This window comes from Filicampus tigris, chromosome 17 (genome assembly GCF_054856515.1).
Source record: "Filicampus tigris isolate MCC_2025a chromosome 17, RoL_Ftig_1.0, whole genome shotgun sequence".
Lineage (NCBI taxonomy): Eukaryota > Metazoa > Chordata > Actinopteri > Syngnathiformes > Syngnathidae > Filicampus > Filicampus tigris.
The window spans coordinates 7391463-7419444 of NC_141233.1; the positions used below are offsets into that span (position 1 = coordinate 7391463).

Here is a 27982-nt window from a genome sequence, read left to right on the forward strand (position 1 = left end):
GTATTGCACAGTTGTTTTTTCTGCTTTACAATCTTGGGCAACTGCACTACATACCAGAATCTTCTGTGCGGCATTGAGTCATAGGCTTTCTCATAGTCAATCCAGGCAGTGCACAGGTTGGTGTTTCTAGTTTTACAGTTGTGGGTGATTGCACGATTGACCAGTAGCTGGTGTTTGGCTGCCCTTGTGTTATTACTAATGCATGTCTGTACTGTGCTCATATATTGATCTGTATGCCTACTCATTTTGGCTGCTGTAACGCATGATAGGAGCTTCCATGTGGTGCAGAGTTAGGTTTTTGGACATGGCGGGACATTATTAAATAAAATTGTATTGTATTGTATCGTATTTACTGAACCGCCAACTCAACTGGCAGTGGTAATTGTAGGATGCTTTACTCTTTTTTTTAATTAATTTGTAGATGTAGCCTATAGCAATAGCTAAGTGTTCTTTAGATGTTTTGACATTCTATAACACAGCCCTTACCTAATTAAATGTATCTAACATAAGATAAACATGATCTGGAAAAGGTATGTGGTTGGGACATACTTGTATCAAATGGAATGTACAATGTTTGCTACTTTGAAAAACTACTTGTTCATGACACTCAATTTGATCCTGAATAAATGATTTATTTGACTACATTGAACTGTGAATAGTTCCTGGTTAATACACATTTTAAAGAATACAAATGCAGAAAAGGAAGACAGAAGGACTTGTGTATTATATTATTGTGTGTCTCAAGGATCTGGAGAATTGTTGGGCCACTGGTGTTACCAAAACAGGGTTTTATGTAAAGAAATGGAAAACTGGACAGGTAATTAGAAAACCATAGTATCTTTGCTATAATAAAATGAACAGGGGTGTCTAAAAAAGACACATTTCTGACAATTATTTTTTCCTTTTGTTAATATTTACAGATCTTTACAATTTAGTTTAATTTAGAATGAGTCTCCTGTTTGCATGCTGTTTCCAAATTGTGTGACATAGTTTCTCATATCAAGAACGTTTGCCTTCTTAGACTCAATATTTGGTATTCTTAAGGTGCTCAAGCCGCCGTCTGTCATTGTTGTGTGTGTTTGATCAGTTTAAGTGCAGTGAAACCTCTTTCACAGGCGGCAATATAAACAGGAGTAACCAATGCCATTTTGGGAAGCCTAAAGAGTTCATGAAAACACCGGCAGAGCAGGTTTTTGTGTCACATAAACATTAATTAAGAAACCCCTTCATCGTTTGCTAACATCTATTGGCACATTTCATTAGTGCCGTCTCCTAACATAAATGTAATATTTTCGGTATGCATTAGCACCTGCACACCAATATGTGAAATTCAAGGCTCTTGTATTTTCTTTTCTTGATTCATAAGCATTGCCATTATCTCTTTATCATAGTTGTATTATTTATTACTTATTTTATATTATTTTCAAAAGTGCTGGGCTAACATGGGACCTCAGGGATTGTATTTATTTGCCATGTCATGTTGATATGGGTGTTGGTAGGACAAACAAAAAGTATTTCGATCTTTATACCCTTGAATTTTGAGAAAAGGAAAGTTACTTGAATCCTTTAAAACTCAACTTAAGAAAGAAAGAAAATAATATAAATTAGTAAGACAGTAAAACAAGAATACCAATTGAAAAAAATCCAAAAAACAAATACCGGCTGTTCCTGAGCATTCTGGCCTCTTAGGGGGAGTGTGCATGGTGCCGTGCATGTAGTACACACTTTGACATTTGCGATTGAAACCTAGTAAAACAACTCATGTTTCACAGATATGGAATAATATATGCCTTTGAGTAGTGTTATCTTACCCGTGTTTATGTGTTTCCACAGTGTTTGTGTGTGAATATACATTTTTTGAATAAAATCAGGCGGCACGGTGGTCGACTGGTTAGCACGTCCGCCTCACAGTTCAGAGGTCGTGGGTTCGATCCCGGCTCCGGCCTTCCTGTGTGGAGTTTGCGTGTTCTCCCCGTGCCTGCGTGGGTTTTCTCCGGGAACTCCGGTTTCATCCCACATTCCAAAAACATGCATGGTAAGTTGATTGGACACTCTAAATTGCCCCTAGGCATGATTGTGAGTGCGGATGTTTGACTCTGTGTGCCCTGCGATTGGCTGGCAACCAATTCGGGGTGTCCCCCGCCTACTGCCTGAAGACAGCTGGGATAGGCTCCAGCATGCCCCGCGACCCTTGTGAGGATAAGCGGTATAGATAATGGATGGATGGATGAATAAAATCACTCACAAAGTCTATGCTAATTCACTGTTAACATTTCAATGAAATATTTATTTTGACTTTAGCATTAGTGGCTAGCATGTTTTAAAAGTGAAGCACATTTTGTATTTAAATACACAATGTTTGTATTTCTTTTTTTCCGGTGTCTACTGTATATAGTAATTTGTGTTTTAATTTATTGCTTTCACTTGTATATTATTGCTATTTTATTATGTAAAGTGTTTTCTTACACCTGTAGCTGTTATGAGATGCCCTATATAAATAAAATTGTATTGTCTTATATTGTTTTACAGTAAACTCCAACTCGGATGTCTTTGAACAGCTTAAAGCAGGGGTGGGCAATTCTGGTCCTCGAGTTCCGGTATCCTGCATGTTTTCCATGCCACCCTGCTGAAACCCACCCGATTCAATGATCAGGATCGTTACCCAGCTTCTGCAGAACGTGTTGATTATATGATCAGTTCAACCAGGTGTGTTGCAGTAGGGAGGGATGGAAAACGGGCAGGACACCGGCCCTCGAGAACTGGAATTGCCCACCCCTGGCAAGAAACATGGTGCATTCAAGGTACTTTCACAACGTCTGGAACTTGAAAACGCACAGCGCCGTTCTTCATATGAATTGTCAAGGCCTAGGTTTAAAATTGTACAGTCATGCAGAGACATTAATTAGGAACATTTTAATGGGGCAGCAGCCCACGCCCCCTGTTGACCAGCTACCACTGCTTGAATCTGAATGTTTAATGATTTTTCTATTGCAAACCAAAACAGCTGGCATAACATCACTATTCATACACATGCAGAGAGAACTTTTTTTTTCTGATATGGTCTTTAACAGTTGTTGGGGTGGGGCTGGGCAGTGGGGGGGGGGGGTCACACTATGCTAAAATTGAAATGATCTATGCTCATTAACAGTCCCTAGTGAAGTCTAATTAGCATGTAATAGGACACCCAATCTAGAACAGGAGGCTTGTTATTTAAGAATAAAGCCCATCTCTCATTTGAATGCATTTTTCATAAGCTGGTCTAATTAAGTTTCATTAGCATTATTAATTAAACATGAAAAGCTTCTCATTTCCTCTCTTTCATGGCATGTACTTCAAAACAGCCCAGACTGACAGTCTTCATAGTTACAGGAGTCCACTATCCAACCGTATCTAATGGATCAAAGTAAGTCCAGCACATAAATACCCTCCATGGGTATGGAACAGATCCTTCACGACAACTGTCTTCGTATGATGTATTCATTAAATAAGTTACATTTTGAACAATGTAAAATCCCAAATATGTACTGTAGTTCCATGTTTGTGAGTATTTCCCAGTGTGATTTAAACAAAAAATGTGCTTTACACCATTCTAATACACTGCCGACCCTAGATTTCTGACAGGTAATTGGCTTAAGCTTTTCTGCGTGATGGTTGATTGTCCAGCATGTTTCTGCACAGACAATCAACCGCCCAGTCTGTTCCACCTTGCTTTAAAGGGGAGAGCAGTTTTGCAATCCATGGAAAATGAATTCGATAGAGCACCAAAATAACAAGTGCAATCATCAAACACCAGCAGAACAAATATGTTTATGTAATAGATTCACATTATTCCTTGATAATGTCCAGAGTGAGCAGTGTTAATCATATTCTTTCCCTAATATTCATAATTCTCTATTCTGATTACTGTAGGTATCGGTGATGTGAACATTTGCTAAAATATGATGCAGGGTGTTGTGGTGGTAGCACATCTGCCTCATATTCAAACAGTTCTGGGTTCAAATCTTAGCTCAGGTCATCTTTCATGGTCTCCCCGTGCTTACATGGGTTTTCTGTGGGTAAGCCGGTTTCCTACCACATTCCAAAAACATGCATGCGTCAATTGAATACTCTAGATTGCCCATAGGTGTGGATATGGGTGTGACTGGTTGTTTATTTACAAAGCTGGGCGTTCCATCTGCCTGACGGACCGGTCCATTTATCCGTGACTGAAGGATGCCCGTTTTGCTGACGGTTGACGAACGACGGAAGAAATGTAAAAATAGACGGATTAAGCATAGACGGAAACCCCTTTAGTTAGTCCGCCATCTGTCAGCAGTCCGTCATTGGTCTTTTTTTCGCGGCGAGGTTCCGATGGCAGCAGCGAGGAAAATAGTGACTTGTTGTTGCTTGGGCGACAGATTTGAGTGAGGGACCAGGCTGTCAAAGCAAGCAGGCATGCTCGCCGATGGATGCCCGTTTAAAAATAGAGGAGGACCGGCCTATAGACGGGTGCTATTCCCCCCCCCCGGAAAAAAAGGCGAATGACGGATGACGAATAACGGACGGCCATTTTTTAGTAAAATGCCCAGCTCTGTTTATTTGTGCTACTGTGATGGATGATGTCGAAATGAAACTCTTGTTAATCACGAGCTGCTTGTGCGCTTGTAGATACTGCCCTCTCATCAATGTTACAATCTCCGCCATCACACCAATCAAGAACGCATTGTTCTCCATTGAACCACAAGATAACATAAAACCTGATGTTCCATTGTGGTAATCGTAATGCTTTATTTATTCCAGATAATGCGGTTCATTGTACGTCAACTGCAAGTCATTGTATGTCAACTGCAAGCTTGCTAATTAGGTTGGAAACTTATTTGAGGGGTTATTTCAAAAGCTTTTGGTTTGTTATCAAACTGAACCAAAGGGAAACATTTTACAGAGTTAGCTGGATCAACAAAGGTTTGTGCTATTTTTATTGGCTAATTCACTGTTATATGGCCATTCGATTTAGAGATTCAGGTTTCATCATACATTTCGTAATGCACATTTCTTTCACATACAAGTCATATACACTAAAGAAAAAAATGATGTGTTGAATTTACTCGCGTTTACTTTGTCAAGAGGCTGTATCTGTATTTAGAGTTTAGTAGATATATAGTCTACTTAAAAAATGTATCTTAATCCAGATGATTTTATTTCATGCAACCACCTGATGAAATAAAATCAAGTAAATTCAACACACTATTTTTTTCAGTTTAAAAGGAACTGCATTGAGAAAGGGTCTTCAAACCATGAGCATTTAAAAAGTTCCAGTAATTTCTTGTCACTGAATAGCTGATGTATACTGTATCATTATACTAAACCTTTCAAATGAAAAGCCGTTTAAAACATTTATCATTCTGACCGAGACAAGGACGTTTTTACAATTGATGTGAGACAATGCTTCCAACAATTCAAACTTTAACAAGTAGCCTCTTGAAGAGCGTTGGTATTTTGTTACTTCCAACTTTTAAAGTTTCATGCAGTCAGATGATTTTAGAAAAAAAAATAAGAAAGTTTTAGTTCGAGAAGAAGCTATTTTGTATGCATTTTCAAGGCTCTCCGGCTTCACCACTTTACTTTGCAAAGGTATTGCATTCTTGGGCTTGCAAGGTCAAAGTTTGTCAGTCTTGCAATGTTATGCATAATATTGACTGAACAAAATCAAGCTTGGGGAAGAGATTGATGCTTAAAACACTGAAGCCTTTTAGGGCAGCGAAGCAGCAGCTCTCCTCCCAGTGTTCTGTAAAATGTGTTTTTTTCGCTCCATTGCCAGTTGCACTTCAGATGAACTGGACTAATTTGCCCGTATAAAACTTCAAATCAAACAAACAACCTGACAAAACCGATTCACTTCTGTACTTTGCCAACTCAGACTAAATAATTGTCCCCTGAATCCCAAGTTTAAAGCTACGTTAAAAAATGGAATACTTTCATTTGAATCCTTGCATATTTCCCAGAATTGTTTGTCTTTGCGTAATATAAAAACATAGTTTTCCACCTTATATTAAAAATGTATACATTATTTCTTGCATGTTATCAAGTATTCCTTTGGGATCAGGCTCATCCCAGTTTGCAAAATGAAAGAACTCCCAGTGGTTAAATCTAATTAAAATTTGGAGGCCAGATGCTATGCCTTCACTCTTTACCCTGATGAATACATTTGGCTTCCATCAGCTTCTACATTTTTCAACAAGCTGGATTCAAAATAAAGCAAGAAAAGCATGTTGCACTTTCATCCAGTGGCTATTCTCATACCAAAATCCTATGATAGTAAACCACCGTTTCATTGATAGATAACATACAAATGTTGGCTTAAATTACATTGTATCTTATTAGCGATAAGCACACACAACAGACGAGTTTTTATTTCCCCTCTGCTGCTAACCGCGGCAGTCGCCACATACTTAAATCTATTCATAAAACAGTTTCTCCTTTAGAACCTGAATATTGACTCAAAAGACGATAACATGTTTATTGCATTCATGTCTAGCGAGTGAGCAAATGTCTAATACCACACACTGTTGTTGTTGTGTAACGACAGTCAATGAATTTGGCATCTTTCTTGATTAATATCAATTGTATTGAATGAAAGAAGTTTTATTTATCTATTTATTTAGTAGTCACTCTGGATTCTGTACTTGCTGGCCTGTTGTTGTTAAGACATTATTGACATTAGAATCAGAGATGAATTTTGACACAGAATTTGAGTGGTACTATGTTTTACACAACCACATAGATTAGACTGAGAGGTTAAACAATTTTACTATGTACTGGAATACATCATGTTGTGGCCGATAATTATAAAACTGAACAACACCATATGACCGTCACATACTGTATTTATTAGTTTTCTAAAAATTCACAGCAAATGGAATATGATGTTAGTTAACAAATTAACAACCCTTATTTTGCTGTTGCTCATTAAAGCTACTGCAGGAACTAAAACGGAGGTGAAAGTTAATTTCAATTACAGGATTGCAGGAGACCAACACATTTCAAAAGACAAACGCTTAAAATTTCAAGTACCGTTAAATCGGGTTTTTTTTTAGGTTGAGGTGTAAAACATGCATATTACCTGTTTAGATGCAGTGTGGTCAGTGTGGAAAAATGTACTGCTGTAACATCAACACCCCAATCTGGGAAGTCTTACTCCAAATTTTAGCACAATCTACATTTGTGATGTCCCAATAAAAAGTATCAAACCAAACCAAATATAATGTTTATTTAAAGAGAACGAAAGTATCCTGAGGCATTGTATCTGTTAATCGGTGCTTCCCCACTCCTGTTCCTTTGCAACACATTTCTTGTATTTCACTTTAAGTCATTTAATTTTATACAAGATATTATATGGTATCACACCACATGGAACTTAATTTCACACATCATTAGAGGATAACATCTTTTAAAGCACTGTCATTAAATGCAGCCTGTAATCGACTGACTGGTTTAACACAATGCATGATAAATAACCCCCAAAAGTTGTAAGAAGGACAAGTAATAATTCAATTAATTAAACCTCTGACTTAGACTGAAAGACGATGGATTCTGCCTACCGATTCATTTATGATTTTGTACACATTTAATCCAATTTAAAATGAAGGAACATACTGTGAAGCACTTTAATATGCTCTTTCCTTTTTATTCACTTTGGTTGGTGAAGAGTTTGCAGTAAATGACTGCAGGAAAATTTCAAGTCGACTGTTTCACTATCAGCAATGTTATTGTTGCTGCTGATGCATGCCTAACTGTCAGGATCATGTGGATATAATCCTAGCCCAGTGGCTATTACAAACAATAAGCTAAAAACAGAAACGCAAACTATACCATAGCTCTAAGCAATGTTAAAATCACTCAACCCCCCAATACCTAAAAGACAAACATCGAGCATGACTGCATAGATAAACATTCTGAATATGATGAAGACACATAATACCATACAAGACACATTGATGGTAACTAAGAGGATTACTTCATTTGAACTCCGCTCATCACAACCACAGGCTTATTTTCAGGTCTCATTTCCTTTTCCACTTTTTTTATTCTGTTTTTTCTTTATTATTATTATTTTTTTGATGATAGTCTTTCATAAGCAATCTAATTTTGCTCTTTTTTCTATTCTTAAGCAGGCATTGCTGGTGGCACAAAACTGAGAAAACAATATGTATTTGTCATATATTTTTCCCTTTTTCTTCTTCTCATCCGTTGAGGTCACACAGAACTGATACATTGCAAATCATTGTTATCTAAAAGCTCACTTCTGTATTTATTATTGGGTAAATTTGGAAAATTAACTACAAATGAAATAAACTATGAACATACAGCCTGAAGAAAAAAAGGCTTGAATTTGCAAAGCTTTCATAGCATTGATTGACCATGTAAACGTTTTGTCTGCTCTTTGTGATAAGGAATGAATGCTATTGAAGTAAACTAGAGTAATTTCTCTAAACTCAACATGTGATGATCCTATAATACACACTCAGATTGTTTAGTCATACACATTATATTTGCAAATACATAGTGTTTTGTGAGAAAAATGTACTTTTTTTCTCTTCTTCACAGTGCTATCACTTGGATCTGGTAGTGCATTGTCACCAGTTGCACCCTATGCAACATCACCACTGGTTTCATTGCATCAAATAATGTAATGAAATCAGAACATGCCTGAAAAAAATACAGATTTTTTTTCTCATAAAAGAGGTCACTCTTTCTTGGTGCTTAATAGTTAAAAATATAATATTTCTCCTTTACGTCATTGCTCGTTCAGTCTACTTGTTTGACTGCCCCTTCTTTCAGAAGCTTACGTTTTCTCAGACTCTTAAGAAGTAAATCCATGTCCGTGCTAAATCACATAGCAGGTCGAACAGTGATTCCCCTTGGCTTAAATGGTGTAGCATGTCTTGCCACACCTTGGGATGTGAGTGTGGGTGTTTTCAATCAGCTGTCAAAGGCGAAACACATGCTGTGAATGCATCCTTGAAGATTTGTGCCCTCAAAGAGCCATGCAGCAGCAGATGTTACATTCTCATTCATAGTGGATTTGTCTTCTGTTTGTGGACAACATGTTTTAGTTGTGTGTGTTTTCATACATTCTGATGACTTATCTCCTCTTTTTAAATTTGCCTTCAAATGCAATGCATGTGGCCCTTGCGTGTGTTTGTGGAGGCGGGGCAATGTGCTCCAGGTGTGTTGTGTGATAAGAGGTTAGAAAGATGCAAATGAGCACAGATCACAGCCACATTGTGTGTTACTCTGAACCCAAATAAAAGGAAACCTTTCATGGGTGGGCGGAGCCACCATTCTACCTGTGGTATTTGTCAAATTTCCAAGCGTGTGAATTAAGAATGCTCACAAATCATAGACTTGAAATTATTTAATGTGTTTCAAAAATTATAACTTGGCAAAATATGTTTTGACTATTGAACTGACATCCCCTGCAGCATTCTGACACCTGTGAGGGAAGTAAGGGTTTGAAACTAAAGATGTTTTGCACTCAACACTAATGTGTTGAGTCGAAGATGGCTACTCAACCATGTCAATGATATTTTTTTAGCACGGTACAGCAGACCCCAAACTTTTTTCGTGCCACAGACCGGTTTAATTTAAAGATGAGATTTGATAGACTAGCATTGTAAAAAAATACGAACAAAGCCACTTGCTTGTAGCGTACGCGGGTCGTGTACAGTGAAGTTAGTGTTGTAAAGCGACAAGTGCACAGCTATTACTTACAGTACAGTTTTCTAGATATACAGAGGTGCTTCAAGTGCTTTCGAAAATGAATGAAAGTAAACATTTTACTGTAGGCAAATGAGATACAAGTAATTTGTTGTCCTGTTGCTTCAGGGAGATCAATATGTTGGTTACATAACAAACAAATATTTTGTCCTACATAATTATAGTGATACCACTTGTCGGAGACACTCTTGTTGAAACAGTGGCACCTGACTTCTACATATAAATTTAATTACATTAAAACACCAACCTTGACATCTTGTTTTGATTAATGCTGCTGGAAACAGTCGGATGACACAAAACTGTTTACACAGCAACAGTGCAATAATAATTTATGTCTTTTCACTGAAATTGCTAATTTGATTGTCATTGGGGAGTAAGACCGTAGCCCGTTAAGTTGGGCGTTTAGTTTATGAGAAACAAAAGTGTTGTCACTCATTGTATGTAAGACAGACACTGTACATAGACGGACAGACAGACAGAGAGATTGACAGATAAATGATAACTGGATGGTAGATGGTAGGGAGACAGATCATACTTTCTGACATGCATTACTCTTTTGAGACAAAGGCATGGACAATCTGAGTAAAATGCTTTAATATTATTAATACAGCTGGTTCGGAGGAGCTCTGCAGTAGTAGTGTGTAGGTGGGTGCTCTAATATGATTGGCTCGGGGACATGGTAAGCCTGAGTGGCAGCCCTTAATGGGAGCCCTGGAGAGGTAACCCAACAGCTGTGTGTTTGCAGCTAATGAGAGATGGGGAGGGGGGGGGGGTAAAGAATTGCAGACAGAAAAGCCTATGAAAAACTTTCAGAATCGCGGGGGGAGATAGAAAATCAAATTTTCTCCAGGGGGCACCGCTCAAGGCTTTTGCATTGTGGCAAAAGACTGCGTTTGTCTCATTGCTGCTAGTTCATTACTTATGACTAAGCATTCATGATCATTGCCATTAGTGTTTTGGAGGAAAGGAAGAGAGAGTAATGTGGTGTGGGATGGCTTTCACTCCCTGTAGAGCCATGTTGAATTTTAGTCTTGAGCAACCGTATAGAGTTTTGATGATTGTTGTTGTTATCCTTTCGGCTTGTGCGAGTTTGGTCAATGTCGAACTAACGAGTCAATTCATGTTTATTTGTGTAGCCCTCCATCACAGAAAAGTCTGTAAGGGCTTCACAATTCCACAGATGACAAATATCCCCTGATCTGAACTCCCTAACTGGGCAAGGAAAAACTCATCAAGCCCAAATGGGGGAAAAGAGAAGGGACCACAGAAGGGGTGGGGATTTGTACGGGGGAATCCCCCTTCCAGGATGACCAGGCTGCGATGGATGTCGAGTGGGCAACATTTAACACATACTGTAAAATGGTACTATACAACTAGGACAACATGGGAGTTCAGTCATTTAATAAGATGACGTTCCGCAGGAAGACGCCTTCGTATAAGTGGATACCCCTCAAGATCTGGCCTGATTGATCAGACGAAGCAGAATTCTCCAAAGCAACGCCTTGAGGTAAGTGGCACCATTTAGATCTTGTGTCCGTCGGTTGCTGTAGAATCCATCCAGAAACAACATCACATTCAGTCATTGTTACCTAGCCCCTCCTCCAAGCAGCAGAGGAGGGGGGAAAAGAGAGGAGAAGCAGTAGGAAAACAGGCATAAATGCGTTTTTACAAAATGCAAGAGTATAACAATCAGTTTTAATTTTCACAATTAGGGCATTTCAGAGTACTGAAGCCCAAATAGCCAACACTCTGGAACTTGCAGGCTTCTTTATGGTGCTCACAATCACCAAAACACCAGAGTGTAGTGAAGGAAGTTTCAGGTCAGAACGTACAGTACAGATCGGCAAGATAGGAAGGTGCTATAAGCCGTGTAATGTTTTATGTGGAAGTAAAGTAACAAAACATTGAAATTGCATCTCAAGTTATCCCAAAGTAGGTGAGCCCAGAATGTAACCCATTTCACTGCCGTTTTACTCAGATCAATTCAAGTGCACAATACGCCGAACGAGGACACAACATTACATTGCTACCAATTGCAGTCTGAAATTCAGTAGAGGTATTCCCAATAGTAATGTGCAGTTTTGATCTTCACTGTCCGTGGTATTACTCCAATAGTATGTCTTTTTTGTGGGTGCAGTTTGCGGTGGTGTACATCTGCACTACATCATATTGACAACTGTGGTGAATATTTTGACTGCTGTGTCGCTAATGAATGAATGAATGATCAAGATAACTATGCATACATCCATTCATTTTCTTTACTGCTACCAGAGATGGGGCCCATTTCTGCTGACTTTGGGTGAAAGGCACAATACAAGAGAGGTTGGCAGTCAATCACAGAGCACATATAGACACAGAACGACCATTTACAATAACATGGTCACTGAGTAGGGACTGAACCTGCTTAATAGGGTGACCCAAACATTGGAAAAAGGTTGCATGGGGATCTCATGAGGAAGGATATCTCTACAACCCCATTCACAAATATAATGTTGGATTAATACCACTCCAATAGTGTAAATGAAATCCCAACATTGCTATATTGGTTGAGGCATTTTTTGACGAAGTTCTTGTATTGAATTACATTATATTGTGCAATAACATTATAGCTTATCAGTGTGCGGCCTCCTTATAATAGCCGCCTGAGGGTGGCGCCAAATGAATAAAGAGCAGGCGGTGCCAGTGGCTTCGTTTTTCGGTCCTCTCATGTTTAACATGGAATGCATATCAACAAGTAAACTGTTAGTGCATGATACCTGTTGTTATTTCAAATCCAAACAAGTGGCATCATCATTTCCGTTACACCGCGAGTGGGTCTTTTGCATACATGAATTGAATGGCGTGCAAGAAGGCGCATCCAAGTGAATTAGTGTGCTGATTTCAATGAAGTGCGTTTGACCATTTGAGGTGACCTACTTTGATGGGATCTCGTTAAACGGCAGGAATCTAACAATTTCGTGGTAGGCAGCCCGGGCATAACGTGATGTTGAGTGTGAAGTTGCTCCGTTATGCAGCTGATGGGAGCCCCACCTCCTCCTCCCACCTTCTGATGAGAGGAGAGAGGCAGCGAAGGGAGCAAGTCAGCCACAGCATCTCCCCACCACTTGCTCTCTGGAACTGCTTCAGAGGGGCTCTTTTATTTATTTGTTTTGTTTTTTTTTAAGCTGTCCTTCCACGCGGGTGACATACATGTTGATCTCATTTAACCTCTTGGTGTGTCTTTAGAGTGCGCGCCAGGCTACTTTCTGGTGGACAAACTTGGACCGAAAAGGATGCGCCAGCCAGTGCATTTTCGCTGACGACTGAAGATGCCTTACGAGAACGCAATTCCCAATGGAATGAGGCCGCTCATTTCCCACTTTAATCGTCAAATAATTTAAAGCAAACCGCAAACTTAGAATATTTCGGCTGAGGGGGAGAAAAAAATCAGTCTCCCTAGACCACTGTCGGGAGACCAGACGAGGTTTCAGTCTTCTGAATTTTAATGCAGGAAAGTTATAAACGGATTGAGCGACAGCTGAAGTTATTTGGAGGAGATATTCTGGGTTGGCGGATGTACCAGCTTTTGGACGGATAGTGACCACTCAAGTGTCTCGTTCAGGTACTCGCTCTCTCTCTCTCTTGCACCCCCCCCCCCCCACACACACACAATCACACACAAATAATAATAATAATAATGATGATAATAATAATAATAATAATAATAATAATAACCATGTTTAAATACATAGCTATGCGTTGTCATGTTTTTAAGCGTATTTTGAAGATATTCTCGAAGGTCCGGTAACAACAAGTTGCCCGACGCGGCGCACTTACGCATCTGTTTGGATTATATCTCGTCTAGATGTTAGAATATAATGATTGATAGATGCACTGCGTGTAAAATAAATAAATAAAATACCCAAGGTCTTACAGGAATGCATGCGCGCATACCGCTGCACTCCAGCTTCAAGAACACAAGTCAATTGCACAGAACGCTATGCGGTAATTGCATTCTTTAGTAGCTTCTGTGAAGCAGAAAATGTGATCCATTTGAAACATTTCTCTGCGGTCCTTTCCGTTCTTTTTAGCTACAAATCTCACACTAATTGCGTGTATTAGTTAGGTGCGTTTCCTCATGGGTAACATTGGTGCGCAAAATAAATGATTGGTCTGTAAATGGCTGTGCGTCCATTCGAAGAGGAGTGGAAGTGTGCGCGTCCACATGGGAAATCTCCCCCTCGCGCTCCAAGTGAGAGTCTTGGGTGTTGTTTCTCCCCCACTTCACCGAGCGCTAGGCTCATTTTAATAGTCTGTTAGACACAACGTGTGTACAAGGCCGTCAAAACAGTCCACAAACACAACAGGGTTGTAAAGCGTTCTAGCTCATATCCCACAAACTGCCTGTAACACGAGCCCTCTCAATGGTGATCTCATCTGTGAAGAGCTCAAGGCAGTGGGCATGTTGAGAGATGAGATTTGGCCGTGCTTTGATAAGGGTGGGAAAGTCTTTCAGCTTAATTTGATGTGCCATTACAACTGCTTGCCATTACAATAATTAATTAACATTTGTTTTTGCACTCGAATGCAAAAAAGAAAAAATAAGTTTTAGGCGTGTTGACTAGCATTGTTTTTGGCCACACTTAACATGGTTTAGAAATGACATTACATGGAGTGGCCTACATAAATAGTTCAAATACACAGTCACACAGTTGTGCAGAGTCTCAAAAAACATATTCGAAATCAATTCTTTGCAAAGACCAACCAAATGAGGTCATTCCATGTGATACCAGCCATTATAAAGTATGTGTGGGAGAGGGTAATGGATTTTTTACAGGCTAAAGGCAGCCCAAAAAATTACTCTGTTTGAAAAAAACAACAACATAAAATTGTCCATTATCATAAAATTCCTGGGAGGAGTAGACCCCCCACTAAAACATGTGAGCTTGGAACAAGTGAACCTTTCCGAGAACCCATAATACTGCTGTGTCCCCCTCTCATGCAGCTGCTTTAAAGCAGCACCAAAGTAAAAAATGATTAATTTATTCCTTTAATGACATTTTCCAATGTTCCCTTTGCAACGGCTTATTGTTAATTTACCAACATGCCTTGGCTGATTTTCTGCTTGAGTCATTTTGTCTGTACCTGTAGCACAGCAAATGTCAGCCAGTCGGTCACTGTGTTGACTCAGTCCACAGTCGTAGATCATCTGTCTCTATGGTAACCAGGACAGGTGCACAGGGGCTGCAGCATAATTATCTTAGACTTTCTTTTTAATACCTCTCTTATTGTCTCAAACAAAACAAGCTGCACATGTTTGATTATGATTAGTTTATAGAATACGCCGTTTTAAAATTGAAGGCACAATGTAAGTATAGAACAGCCTGCTACACATAAAGAACAATCAAAACATGTGACAAACCACACCAAAAACGAATGCATGGCACTCTTACTACTCTTTAATTGTGTGACGTACGTGATATGAGCCACACAGTACAACGCACACTTAACAATGTACAGTTGTGCTCATAAGTTTAGGACTACACACCCTAGGGGTGTGTAAACTTATGAGCACAACTGTATGTCCCTGAGGGTATGTAAAATTATGAGCACAACTAGCCACCAACAATCAAGAGTCATGTCTGCCAAGCCAGAAGTCTTGCATGAGCAAACGCAACCTGACATTATGGCCAGAATCGACCTATGACAGACAGCAATACGCTACAGGGCATCCAGACTGATGCAAAAAGACAAATCTAGGCTAGCTGTTTGCCTATCTAGTATCTTAACACTGGTGCAGTGGCTATTTTTATTTTTTATTGTTTTTGCAAAACCTTCTTGTCATTTGTATGATAGTAAAAACCTGAGAGAGACATTATATAAACACTCAACAGGTTGGCACTCCATTTCTGATGCATAGCCACGGCGCAAGCTTCATTTTGCTCCCTGATTAGCTATCATTCTGTTCTGTGGGATAGTTCTTTAATTGGCGGTCGATGTATGTTTTAGATTTCCAACTACATTGTACAACTACATTGTTATTTGCCCACTCTACCTTTTCTGTCCCCCCACCCTTAAATGACAGTGTATAGTTTATGTGCTGCAAAATATTTGACGTGCAATTTGATAGCTGTCACATGATAATATGATTGTATAGAAGTCAAAATGCCCTTCTATAGGTGCCAAAGTGCTACAGATACCCAATTCATGCAGGGTTTGTACTATTTACAAACTTGGCTGGAACGTCCTTTTCAGAGGACCTTGTTATCACTAAGGTCAGCACTGTCTGTACAATAAGCCTTGAAAGTGTAGCTCTTTTGGGACACAAACTGTGCACGGACCGATATATAGCTAAAAGTTGATAATAGACTTGTAGAAGTTGAAATTTGCTCCTGAACCCTGGGGTCGCAAAGGTCAAGCACTATGAGAGGGCTCCAGGTGAGAATCAATCACCTTGCAGTTAAACTGATGTTTTGCTGCAAGAAGCTTAGCTGTTAGTAATGGCACTGAAGGCACTGAAGCCTTGAGGGAGTGCTGCCTAAATGGAGGCTTGCGGTCGGATGCTAAAAGGAATGGAGGAGTTCACTGTCATTCAAAATGACATTGGAAGTAATTGGAAGAAACAGCAAAGGAAATAACCTTCTGTGCGTTCTCCTAAAAAAAAAAAAATCAAAAAATATTTTGACCATGTTCCACAAGGAGCCATATTGGTAACTCAACAAAGACCTCACAATGGACTTACCTACTTTCCAATCAGTAAAAAAAATGTGGATAATAATGAAAAATGATATCAAATTCCATGAAATTCCAATATTTTTCCGTTGTATACCATCATTATTGTATTGTCCAGAATGTACATTTAATAGTTGTAGGTTATACCCTGTTACTGAGATATGTTCTACTTTGGCCAGATACTAGTATAAACAAATCATTAGATTCATGCATATTATGTTAAAAAAGTGTTTAGTCTTTGGCATCAAATGCAATCTCATCAGTGGCCAGTGACTCTCAAGTGACACATAGGAAGGGAGCGAGAAAACACATTGCTTCCACTTTGAGCGATCCTTATCTATTGAGGTCATTGATCTGTGACAGGGTGTATTTGGGTGACCCTCTCCTGGGACTTGTAGGTCAACGGAGTGATGGTTGTGCTCTGCATGAATCATGCGACAGAGCCTTTCTCGCCTCATTTTCTCTTCAGGCTTGCCACCCTGATGGCCTTAATAAGATGGCTTTTAGCCAGGTACTGTTCTTTCTGCGTGGCAAGCCTCTTCTTTGCCCTCCTCAGGGTCCTAAACCCCAGTGCTGATTATTTTTTTAGCCTCGACTGCACTCTTTTCTGCAAAGTTAAACATGTTTGCAAAAGATAGAGCACATAGCACACCGATTAGGCAGTTATTGACTTTAAGGGTCCACCAGCATGCTTCCACATTTTTTTCTGCCAAGAAGGAATCATCTGGACCATTGCATGATCACAGCATGAGATTATACAGTATGATAAAACCAATACATATGATCCTATTCTTCTGTTTTTTTTTTTGGCACAGTAAGCCATTTTTCCTTTTTGTGACTTAAGTTCTTCGGGTCGCTGTTAACCTCATGCCTCATACGATTAGAGCATTGGCACTGAAATTTATCTGCCAAGCTAAACAATGATCTGGAAATGTGCAAATCTTAGGATTGGATGTTGAAAGTCATGTAGTGCATGGCATCCCTCCTACACCAATCATTTTGATATATGAAGGAAAAGGCAAAAGTGGTAAAACAATATCTGAAAGAAATGAAGCGGGGCAGGAGAAAAGGTGCAAGCTTGTTATTTTAGTACAATAATCAAATCAGATAAAAAATAAATAACTTTTTAGTGATTTTACCTCCCCAAAAAATTCTCACTAAAATAAAATAGACTGGCTAGTACTAACGAGCATAGCTTTTATCTAATTGCCATGGGAACCACAGATAATATTGCTGAATTTTTGTGTGAAGTGGATGACTAGCCTGTACACAAAACTTGGCATCAATTATTGTGTTACTGTTTAAAGCTGTGAGTTGTGCAGAAAAGGTTATATACATGCAGATTTTGTGAGTGTTTGCTGCCTTTGCTTCTTCAGCTTCTGTGTATGTATTTTGTTGGCTGTTTGGGGTTCGTTCAGCTTGAAGTTAGTAAGATATTAAATGTTTAACTGATGTTTGACTGAAGTCAATCATCAGTAGATGTAACTGATGTACTCTACTGATTTGCATTACCACAGTTTATCAAAACTGTGGTAATGCAAATCTATGAACCTTTATAAACAATTGAAAAAAAAGAAAAAAAAAACAATATATAGATATATGCTGAGTAATGTGGCACAATCTGCTTGAATCAGCTTGTAGCTGTTCAGGTCGACCACACCATCTGGGTCGGCAGATGATAATCACATTTTTAGGGAGAATAAAGTGCTGAGTTGCAGGAAATTGTAGTCCTTGCAGTTGCTGCAGTTTTAATGTTGCCATTTTGCATTATGTTTCATAATTGTATACCAAAAATACCTCTGCTGTTAGGTTGGGAAAAATAGGACTTTCATGCTTTCAGTAAAAGAGTTGTGAGATAGCTGAGGAAAAACCTAACACAGTGTAAGCATACTTCACAAACAACATGATGTTGAATTCAAATGTAAACAAAGGGAAAGAAAATAAGCTAAATTTGCTGTGACTGCAAGGCATGGTGCCATCTGGAAGACAGGCAAGAGGCCAACTGGAAGATATTAAGTCATGAGTGTCATCAACCATAACAATCATGTCACAATCAAGGCACGCCTATTAGTTCTGTAAATAGATGGAATAAAAATGGGGACAACTATGTCACACTAGAGGGAAAACTATAGCAAGACACAATGTTATAGATGTGTGTTAAAGTTACAATTATTATCATTTTATTAAGCCCGCATCTTAATAAAATCCATCCCATAACATCCCATTAATTGTATTTTCATTACCTGAAAAATAATCAATTGTATTGTGTGGATGAGTCAAAACTGTCAGGAAAAGACAGCAGTGTTGCAGTTTTGGCTAATCATTGACAAAGAAGCTGTCCTTAAAATGGTTTGGTTGATTATTTCCCCCACACAATCGTTTAAATGATTATTGCATCACAAACATATAGCGCTCAACTGGAATGCCATCAAGTGTAATGATCTAGTGATTAGATAGCCCACAAGCACATATAAATGCGGCAAATTCACCCACCTAAGTTTGTCATAGCCCAGGACCCTGATACTTAACCCCAAAGTGTGCTCTTACTTAAATTATACAAATAACTCACTCACACAAAAAATGATTGCACTGTGGAAAAAAAGAATGCTGGAGGGAAAGTGGATCAAAGACCCACAAATAATGTGCTGTAATTACAATTGTTGAAAGGTTAGAATTCAAACAAAATTATTCCAGTGTCTGAGTTTATCTGTAGCAGTGGAGCATGGGAAGACATTTGAATTGTACAACGGGGCAAGTCGAGCTAAGCACCAATATGATAGTGTGTAATCTTTACAAGAGGAAGCTCTGACACCTCCAGTGGTTTAAAATTATCATGGGTCACACTCAAAATGAAATATGTACTATAACACTCTGTGATACCATGTCAGGTTTGAAAGGATATATGTTTGAGTTCAAAACTTATATGGACAGTTAACTGAATAGCATAATTTCTAAAGTCCTTCTTAAGTCTTAACAAATTAATAATAAAAACTATAAAAATGTCCTTTCTAGATTTTTTTTTCTTATTTTCAGAAAACATTCAATACAATTCTATTAGGCTAGCGACAACATTTTTTTGAAATAGTGATAGCACTCAACATCTGTTAGGATAATATAAACGTAATGGGCCTGATTTTAATGTTTGCACTTGCAAAAAGAGGTGAACATTTATTCCTCGGGCAAACAGATGTGGAAGCCGACCTACCAACCTTGTGCGCCCAGCAATGCGTCTGTCAAATAGGCAACATTTTCACACAGTTCATTTTCTCTTTATGTGAATGTGCAAAATACTGAGAGAAATAGATTCAAATGGATTAATTCAGCATATGTAAAAATATGTCTAATTCCCACACACTCAGGATAAGTACAGTCATTTAAAAAAGTGCAAACCCCTCTTTGAAATACGGTGGTGTCCACCACTTTTCCACTTGTTGCCAATGGCGCATACAATCTCTAAGACGGCGTGAACACCCAATTTAGAGGGCGTTGTGATCTTATTAAACCAAGCCCTTGAGGCGCTAACTTAGGAGATCACATGCAACACGCCCGCCAACAGCGCGGGCAGTCTGTTGAATGGCCACATAATTTAGCACCCTGGGACGTTAGTAAACCAGGCCTAAACCTTCTATTCAGTAATTTTGCATCCCATATATATATATATATTTATATATATGTGGGGCTTCCGTGAGAATATACAATATAAATAGTCATGAAACAAAATGACTTGAATGATATATATATATATATATATATATATATATATGCACCGTACAGGCCACACTTCTCATTCAAGTCATTTTGATTCATGACTATTTACATTGTAGATTCTCACTGAAGCCATCAAAGCTATGAAAGAACACATGGAGTTATGTACGTATGAGAGAGAAAGATTGACTATGGAGTATGTGTAATGCACCTCACTGCTACAATATGCTTCTGTAGTGAATAGAATGGGAAGTAAACATTGACATACATTGTCTTGGTTGTTTTACAGGAAGATCTTCTCATGACCCCATGGAACAACATTTACTAGTGATGCTGTTTTGGCTCCTTCTGCTGCTCTGCAGCTCTGCTAAAGGCAGCATTCTATACCGGGTCCAGGAGGAGCAACCTCCCAACACTCTTATTGGTAGTCTGGCTGCAGACCAGGGGCTGCCAGACTCAGGCCATCTATACAAGCTGGAGGTTGGTGCCCCTTATCTACGTGTCGATGGAAAGACTGGAGATATTTTCACCACTGAGATCCCCATCGACAGAGAGACACTGAGAGACTGCCGCTTGCTTGTTAGGGGTAAGCCCTGTTATCTGGAATTTGAAGTATCTGTAACAGATCTGATACAAAATCAGAGCCCAAGACTCATTGAAGGACGCATTGAGGTGCAGGACATCAATGACAACACCCCTCAGTTCCCTTCTTCTGTGCTAACCATATCTGTCCCTGAGAACACGATCATGGGGGCACTCTTCTCCATACCTTTAGCAACTGACAGAGACTCGGATAGGAATGGGGTGAGTGATTATGCCCTGACAGCGGGACAGGATGCAGCAACACTGTTTGGTTTACAAGTGGCAGATGACAGGGGTGGTAAGCTCCCACAGCTTATTGTTCTGGGCAACTTAGATCGCGAGTTAAAGGATTCCTATGACCTTACCATCAAGGCAGTGGATGGAGGAAACCCACAGCGCTACAGCAGTGCTTTGCTGCGAGTGGTCGTCACTGATGTCAATGACAATGCACCGAAGTTTGAAAAATTAACGTATGAGGCGGAAGTGTTGGAGAATAGTCCAGTGGGACATTCGGTGCTGCAGGTAAGACACAGTCTTAAATTCCATGAAACAATTTTGTTTTGTCCAATTTAGCAGCCCATTTTAAATTAAAACGAATTGTTTTCACAAATTGTGCTATGACTCTATATTGTTAGATTATGGTTTCATTCTTTCTTTGCCAGATCAAATAATTATTTTTTGGCGGCACATTTTTGCACATAATTAACATAAATTAAATGACATTTTTGTGTGTTCTTCTTACTGTTGTTGTTGTAGGTCAAAGCAAATGACTCTGACATGGGCCCTAATGGAGAAATTGAATACACACTTCATCAAGCAGGAGACCCCGTGCCAAAACTCTTACGAATTGATCGGTCCACTGGTATCATTTATGTCAAAGGACCACTGGACCGAGAGGAGATTGACAGCTTGTCCTTCTATGTGGTGGCAAGGGATAAGGGTCCACAACCAAAGAGCTCCAAGTCCTTTGTCACCATTGAGGTGACTGACCAAAATGACAATCCACCAGCTGTGGAGATACGTGGAATTGGTCTTGTGACACACAGTGAAGGAGTAGCTAACATTTCAGAAGACATGCCTGTCGGAACAGCTGTTGCTTTGGTACAAGTATCTGACAAGGATGAGGGAGAGAATGCTGTGGTCACGTGTGTGGTTGCAGGGGATGTGCCCTTCCAGCTTCGCCCTATCAGTGATTCATCCAGTGACAACAAGAGGAAATATTTCCTACAAACAACCACTCCCCTCGACTATGAAAGGGTGAAGGATTATCGAGTGGAGATAGTGGCTGTAGATTCTGGAAATCCAGCTTTGTCTGGTACCAACTCATTGAAAGTACAGGTAACTGATGTGAATGATAATTCTCCAGTGTTCTCCCCAACCTTGTTTGAGGTAGAGTTTGCTGAAGAAAACCAACCTGGAGAAAAGGTTTTGGATGTTATAGCTTCAGATGCAGACAGCGGCACAAATGCAGACCTTCTTTATAACATTGTGGCAGACACATCCATCAAGGGTCTCTTTGAGATTGATCCAAATACAGGGGAAGTCAGAGCCCGGGACCCACTTGATCGTGAGCACAAGGAACACTATGAGTTTAGGGTCACCGCAGCTGATAAAGGCTCACCTGTCCATAAAGGAACAGCAAGTGTTTTAATAAAAGTCCTTGACCGCAATGACAATGACCCCAAATTCATGCTTAGTGGCTACAGCTTCTCAGTTTTAGAAAACATGCCTCCTCTCAGCCCGGTCGGCATGGTAACAGTCATGGATGTCGATAAAGGTGAAAATGCCCATGTCCACCTGTCAGTAGAGTCCGATGGGGGAAAATTTGTTGTTCAAAATGGAACTGGCACCATACTATCAAGCATATCTTTTGATAGAGAAAAAGAGAGCAGCTACACTTTCCGTCTAAAAGCAGTGGATGGAGGGCAACCACCTAGGTCTTCTTATGTGGGTGTTACCATCAATGTACTGGATGAAAATGACAATGATCCGGTTGTTACAAAGCCCTCGAATTCTTCCTTCAGACTTTTGTCACCCCTTGCTTCCCCTGATAGTCATGTGGAGATCGTGGAAGCTGAAGATTTGGACAGCGGGCCCAATGCAGAGCTGGTCTTCAGCATTGCAGGTGGTAACCCTTACCAATTATTCCGCATCTCACCATCCAGTGGAGAGATTACTCTAGCAAAGGAGATGGCCCCAAAATATGGTGGACTACATCGCCTGGTGGTAAAAGTGAATGACAGAGGGAAGCCAGCACGTCATGCCACTGCCTTGGTCCATATCTACGTCAATGAAACCATTTCAAATGTCAGCTTAGTTGAAAATCTAGTTGGACACAGTCTTTGCACTCCACTAGACAGGGACATTGCTGGTGATCCCGACAATGGCTTTGCTACACAACGGAGCAACATTTTGTTCGGAAGCCTTGCTGGAGTAGCAGGTGTTGTTATGCTCATCTTAGTGGTGGTTTTCATTCGTCACCGCATCCAAAGAGAAACCAAGAGTGGATATCAACCTGGCAAGAAGGAAACAAAGGACTTATATGCACCCAAACAGGCACCAAAAAATGCCAAATGTAAACGAGGTAGGAAAGGAAAACCTCAGAAATCGCAGAAACCACTTGGGGAAGAAGAGGAGGTCAGTCTCCAAAAAAGCCTCAAGTTCAACCTTGATGCAGTCAATGATAGCCCAAGGATACATCTGCCCCTGACTTACTCACCAGAAAGCCCTGATATAGGTCGGCACTATCGCTCTAACTCCCCATTGCCCTCCATTCAGCTGCAGGCCCAGTCACCCTCAGGCTCGCAAAAACATCAGGCAGTCCAGGACCTTCCGGCTACCAATACCTTTGTCGGGACTGGAGGAGATGACAACTCTACTGGGTCAGACCAATACTCTGATTACAGCTACAAGACCAGTCAACCCAAGTACAACAGACAGGTGAGGTCATTGAACAATGTTGATGCCCTGTGACAGAAATAGGTGTGTGCGCTTCTGAAAAGCACAGCTATAGTCGTCAGTGGAATAAATGCATGTTATATACTATTGTATTTCTTTAAGAAACAATTAATCTAGTATATTGCCTACATGGTAATGAAGCACTATCTATTTAAATAACAGTACTTTCACAATATACCTGGAAAGTTTTTATTATTATTATTGATTGCCAATTTAAAAATATATGGCAGACATGTTACAGCCATGTCAGTTTAGTTTTCAGGTTAGAGTTTTCAGTCACGTTGTTGTGACGCCAGAGCGAGTCACTTGCGCGATTTGTTTGTTTTTGACACTGTGCGTTCCCTGACACAACCATGTCATCTTCACTTGGAAACAGCGGTGACTTGATATTGGGGCACTGGCCACTAGGTTTTGTATATTTTCCCTGACTTGCGTGGGTTTTTCCCGGTCACTCCGGATCCTCCTACATTCTGAAAACATCTTTTGTAAAAGACTCTGAATTGTCCGTAGGTATGAGTGGTTGTTTGTCTATATGTGGCCTGGCATTGGTTGGCAACCAGTTCAAGGTGTACCCACCTCTCACTCAAAGTCAACTGGGTTAGGCTCTACTTCACATGTGACCCTTGTTAAGATAACCAGTACAGAAAATGGATAAATTAATGTTTTTATACCATATATTAACTTAACTTCTGCATGCGCTCTAGTATTCTGCTCTCTTTGCGTCACATGCTTATACTTCCTTTGTCCGTTTGCACTTATGTCCACTTATCTATTCAGTATTTGGTGCAAATTACCATGGAAATAGAAATAAACTCAGTGGGTTTACAAAATGAAAAGTAGTATGATCTTGGGCTTTAAAGGCTGTGTAGCTCTGTGTTTATGTGCCATTTATGTCATCACATTCACTTATTGGCCCTATATTCATAGACGGCGCAGTTGTAAAGACTGACGCATTTTGATTTTCGTGCCGGTGCTAGCCTCGTTTCGCCTGTTTGGGATTTGGCAGACTGCTTTGCATCATGGTAGACGTTCTGGCATACCAAGGTCGTTTCATTTGACATGCGCGCTGCGCACCTGACAATTTGGTGGCTGGAAGTTATCTAAACTTTATGCCAGCTGGAACCACATCTAACTATTGGTACCAGCCCGCCAGGTGATCTTGAATCTTGCATGAAGATCTGTGGTCGACCTGGCTAATTTGACATCAGCCTGTCTGGTCTCGGTTCTGTTTAAATGTAGGCCTACTGTACTTTGGACCTCTTGCATGGACTCAAGTAAATCAGTTTCTTCTTCCCTATGTCAAGGACTACACCTCTCATCCGCTGACTGTAAATAGAATGACAGGAGTTGCTTCGATTTTCCCAATAATGCCATTTATATATAGCACATGCCGAGTCATGCACTAAACAATCAAAGCTCTTTTCCCCCTAAATAGTATACTGTATAACTTTATGCAATACTGTACATAAATAAAATCTATTGGAAGTTCTTCTATGCATTATTCATTCAAAACAATAGCATACATAAAAATAGACAATAGACATGTATGAGAAATGGCACTTTTTGTTTTTTTTAATGAAGACATCAATAGCCCAGTCTCACTGTTGGCTTGGTTGATACTCTCAGCAGATGCCACCTGACATCTTAGGCGATCATAAGCCTTTGTGGATGGTGTCAGTTTAGCGAACAATCACCACTGTCACCTTGAATGACAACATAAGGGAACAAAAGCCACAGGGTGTGTCTCCGTGTGTAGTGTCAGCCTTTGCGTGTAAATGTGTCTCTTGTTATAATAGCGAGAGATGAAACTGCGACACAGATGTAAGCTCTCAGCACTTGACATTACATTTTCAATATGATAACATAAAGGCATACAAGAAATACCCAATGATTGACAGGCTGTGAAACGTCAGCAGATGTTGAAGCTCTATGACATAACTCTACAGATGTTGTTTCATGTACGCCATCTCATCTCACATCAGGAAGAACAGATTGACTAAAATAGATAATTAAAGTAACTGCCAAGTAACGGTGACAGATGTAGCCTGGTGCCCTTTCACCTTAATATTAACTGTTGCTCTTGATGGTGGCTTTTGTTATACTGAATTTGCTTTTGTATCATCGCTATGTTTGCTTGTACCTGCTACAAATGTTGATTAGATCTATGTTATATCGTGTTGTTTATACAACATCTTTCAAAAGAGGGTTTAGTTAGACTCTTTGTTTTGTTAAATACATTCCCATACTTATGTAAAATTACAAGGTTTTAAATAGAAGTTTTATATACACTTTGCAAGGGAATGCATTGCACTGAATGACAATGCATATGTACTATACAGGTATGTGTCAACACTGAAATCAGAGAGCCAGTGGACAAATAGGGTAAATTAAATACACAATTAATATACGTTTTATAGAATACTTATCTGTAGCCAAGCAAAGTTTGTTTTCTACTAAACATCTCTGAAATGCATCAAGCACACTACTGTTGATTTGCTGCTAAAGTAAGTCAGGTCTACTGATGTTTTTCTCCATACTGCACCTCTGCGTACTTTATGTTAGGGTAATATTAATTAAAGTGGGGACACTGGGAGTTTTCCGTAGGTCTTGGCAAGGTAAACAACTCTCTATTGTAGATAAGAATTTTACACTAGGGTGTACATGTCCAATAAATGCATATGGGAACTAGTTATCCCTATACTGTTATGTGTAAATATGTATGTACAATGCATGTCTTGTGCAGAATAAATAGTACTGATGATGCAATGCACCTCTCTGTCAATGTCTAGCTATTTTTATACTCAGAAAGTTTGAATTTCTTTATATCATTAGTGTGCAGGTGTACCTGATAAATTGTCTGCATGTGACTCATTCAAATTTAATCACATGAAAGCTTGAGGGATTATTTTAAAAATGAACCTGTGATTCATTTTATATGGCATTTGTTTAAATTGCACTTCATTGTTAGTCATCATGGAAAATAAATGTCACATGAGGTTATCACACCATTGCTTTGCAGTCACATCCGAAGCAACTGATTTACCAACCAAGCTGATGGCTGACATCCTCTTAACGTTGTGCAACTTCAATTTTTTTCTCTTGTCACATTTGAACGTGTGATATTTTATGATGGTTGCTGCAGGAACATGTGACTCACATCAGCAATTAGAAGCTGATAATTAGCCCTGTTGGGTCCTAGCGCTTGCACCTTTTTTCACACCCCTCTAATGAGATCTCTACATTTGTGTTAAACATGTGTTCCATGTGGCGCCGTTAAAATCAGAAGTCAAAGTGTTGTGTTCCATTTTGGATATTCATCTGATTTCCTTGCCTAAAGCAAATCCAGAGGTTTCACAGAGCCTTAGAGGGTAAATAATGAGTGAGTGAGTCTTAATTAATCTGGCCTATTATTAACGAGGTCCATACTTTGTGAACTTCAGGTATTCCTTTAAAATGGCATCATATCAAATTTAGACCAACGGCCAAAGACGGGTAGAAGAGCCAAAATTATACTCAAGTACTTTCTTTGAAGACGACTTTAATAAAATAACAAATTAAGGCAAATGTAGCCGCATGAAATGCTCTTCAAGCATATTTCTTTGTTTAATCTCGTGAAACAGCAGACTCACCATGCAAGTGACATGACAAAGCCGCTCTTTTTTATAGTATGTAGGATAAATACAAATTGAGTGTAAGGCTGACTCTTCTGACTGCCAGTCACACTGATGTTTTCCTGTTTCTGCCATGCTTGAAACACTTGGAAAACAGGGTGGATCTCATTTCTCTTAATTGAAACGTACCTTGCTCCTTGCTTCTGGATGCTTCGACCATGACGACCAATTTGTTCCCAAGCTGCCACATTAAGGAGCATATCAGTTGTCTTGAATGTATATTGAGGCGTGAGGATTGAGCATTGACGAGCTTCTACGGGCTAGTTAACATCAAGGAACCACTGATGTTTGCTCCCACTCATTTAAAAGTTAAATATTTCACAACACTAACATTTGAAGCGTATTCATTAAATTATTAGTGAATTATACACCATGTTTAAACAACTTCAGGTGGCATGCTATACAAAACAAAACATTCAACAGAAATAAAGAATAACAGACACAAAATTGAACTGCCCAATAGGCCTACTGTGGAAAAAATGACAGTGCTCATTATATTGTGACATGGGAAATTCAGGATGACACAACACTGACATTTAAAAGCCTGTATTCATCTCTCTTTTTCCTTCTGATTTATTGTGTGGACAGTATGCTTCTGT

At 39.5% G+C, this 27982-nt stretch overlaps 1 protein-coding gene across 2 annotated transcripts in view; it reads left to right on the plus strand.

Annotated features, from left to right (window-relative positions):
- Positions 1 to 11060: 11060 nt before the first annotated feature.
- pcdh1a (protocadherin 1a) overlaps positions 11061 to 27982 on the plus strand; it is an 83884-nt gene continuing 66962 nt past the window's right edge. The window contains exons 1-4 of one of the 2 annotated variants that reach the window (XM_086013293.1): positions 11061 to 11087; positions 11178 to 11263; positions 20462 to 21276; positions 21511 to 23694. In XM_086013293.1, coding sequence (XP_085869419.1) covers positions 20482 to 21276; positions 21511 to 23694 — 2979 coding nt within the window. In that variant the 5' untranslated portion in view covers positions 11061 to 11087; positions 11178 to 11263; positions 20462 to 20481. Of the gene's footprint in view, positions 11088 to 11177; positions 11264 to 12834; positions 13358 to 20461; positions 21277 to 21510; positions 23695 to 27982 lie in introns of those variants that run through there. The other variant, XM_086013292.1, reaches the window with a different exon arrangement.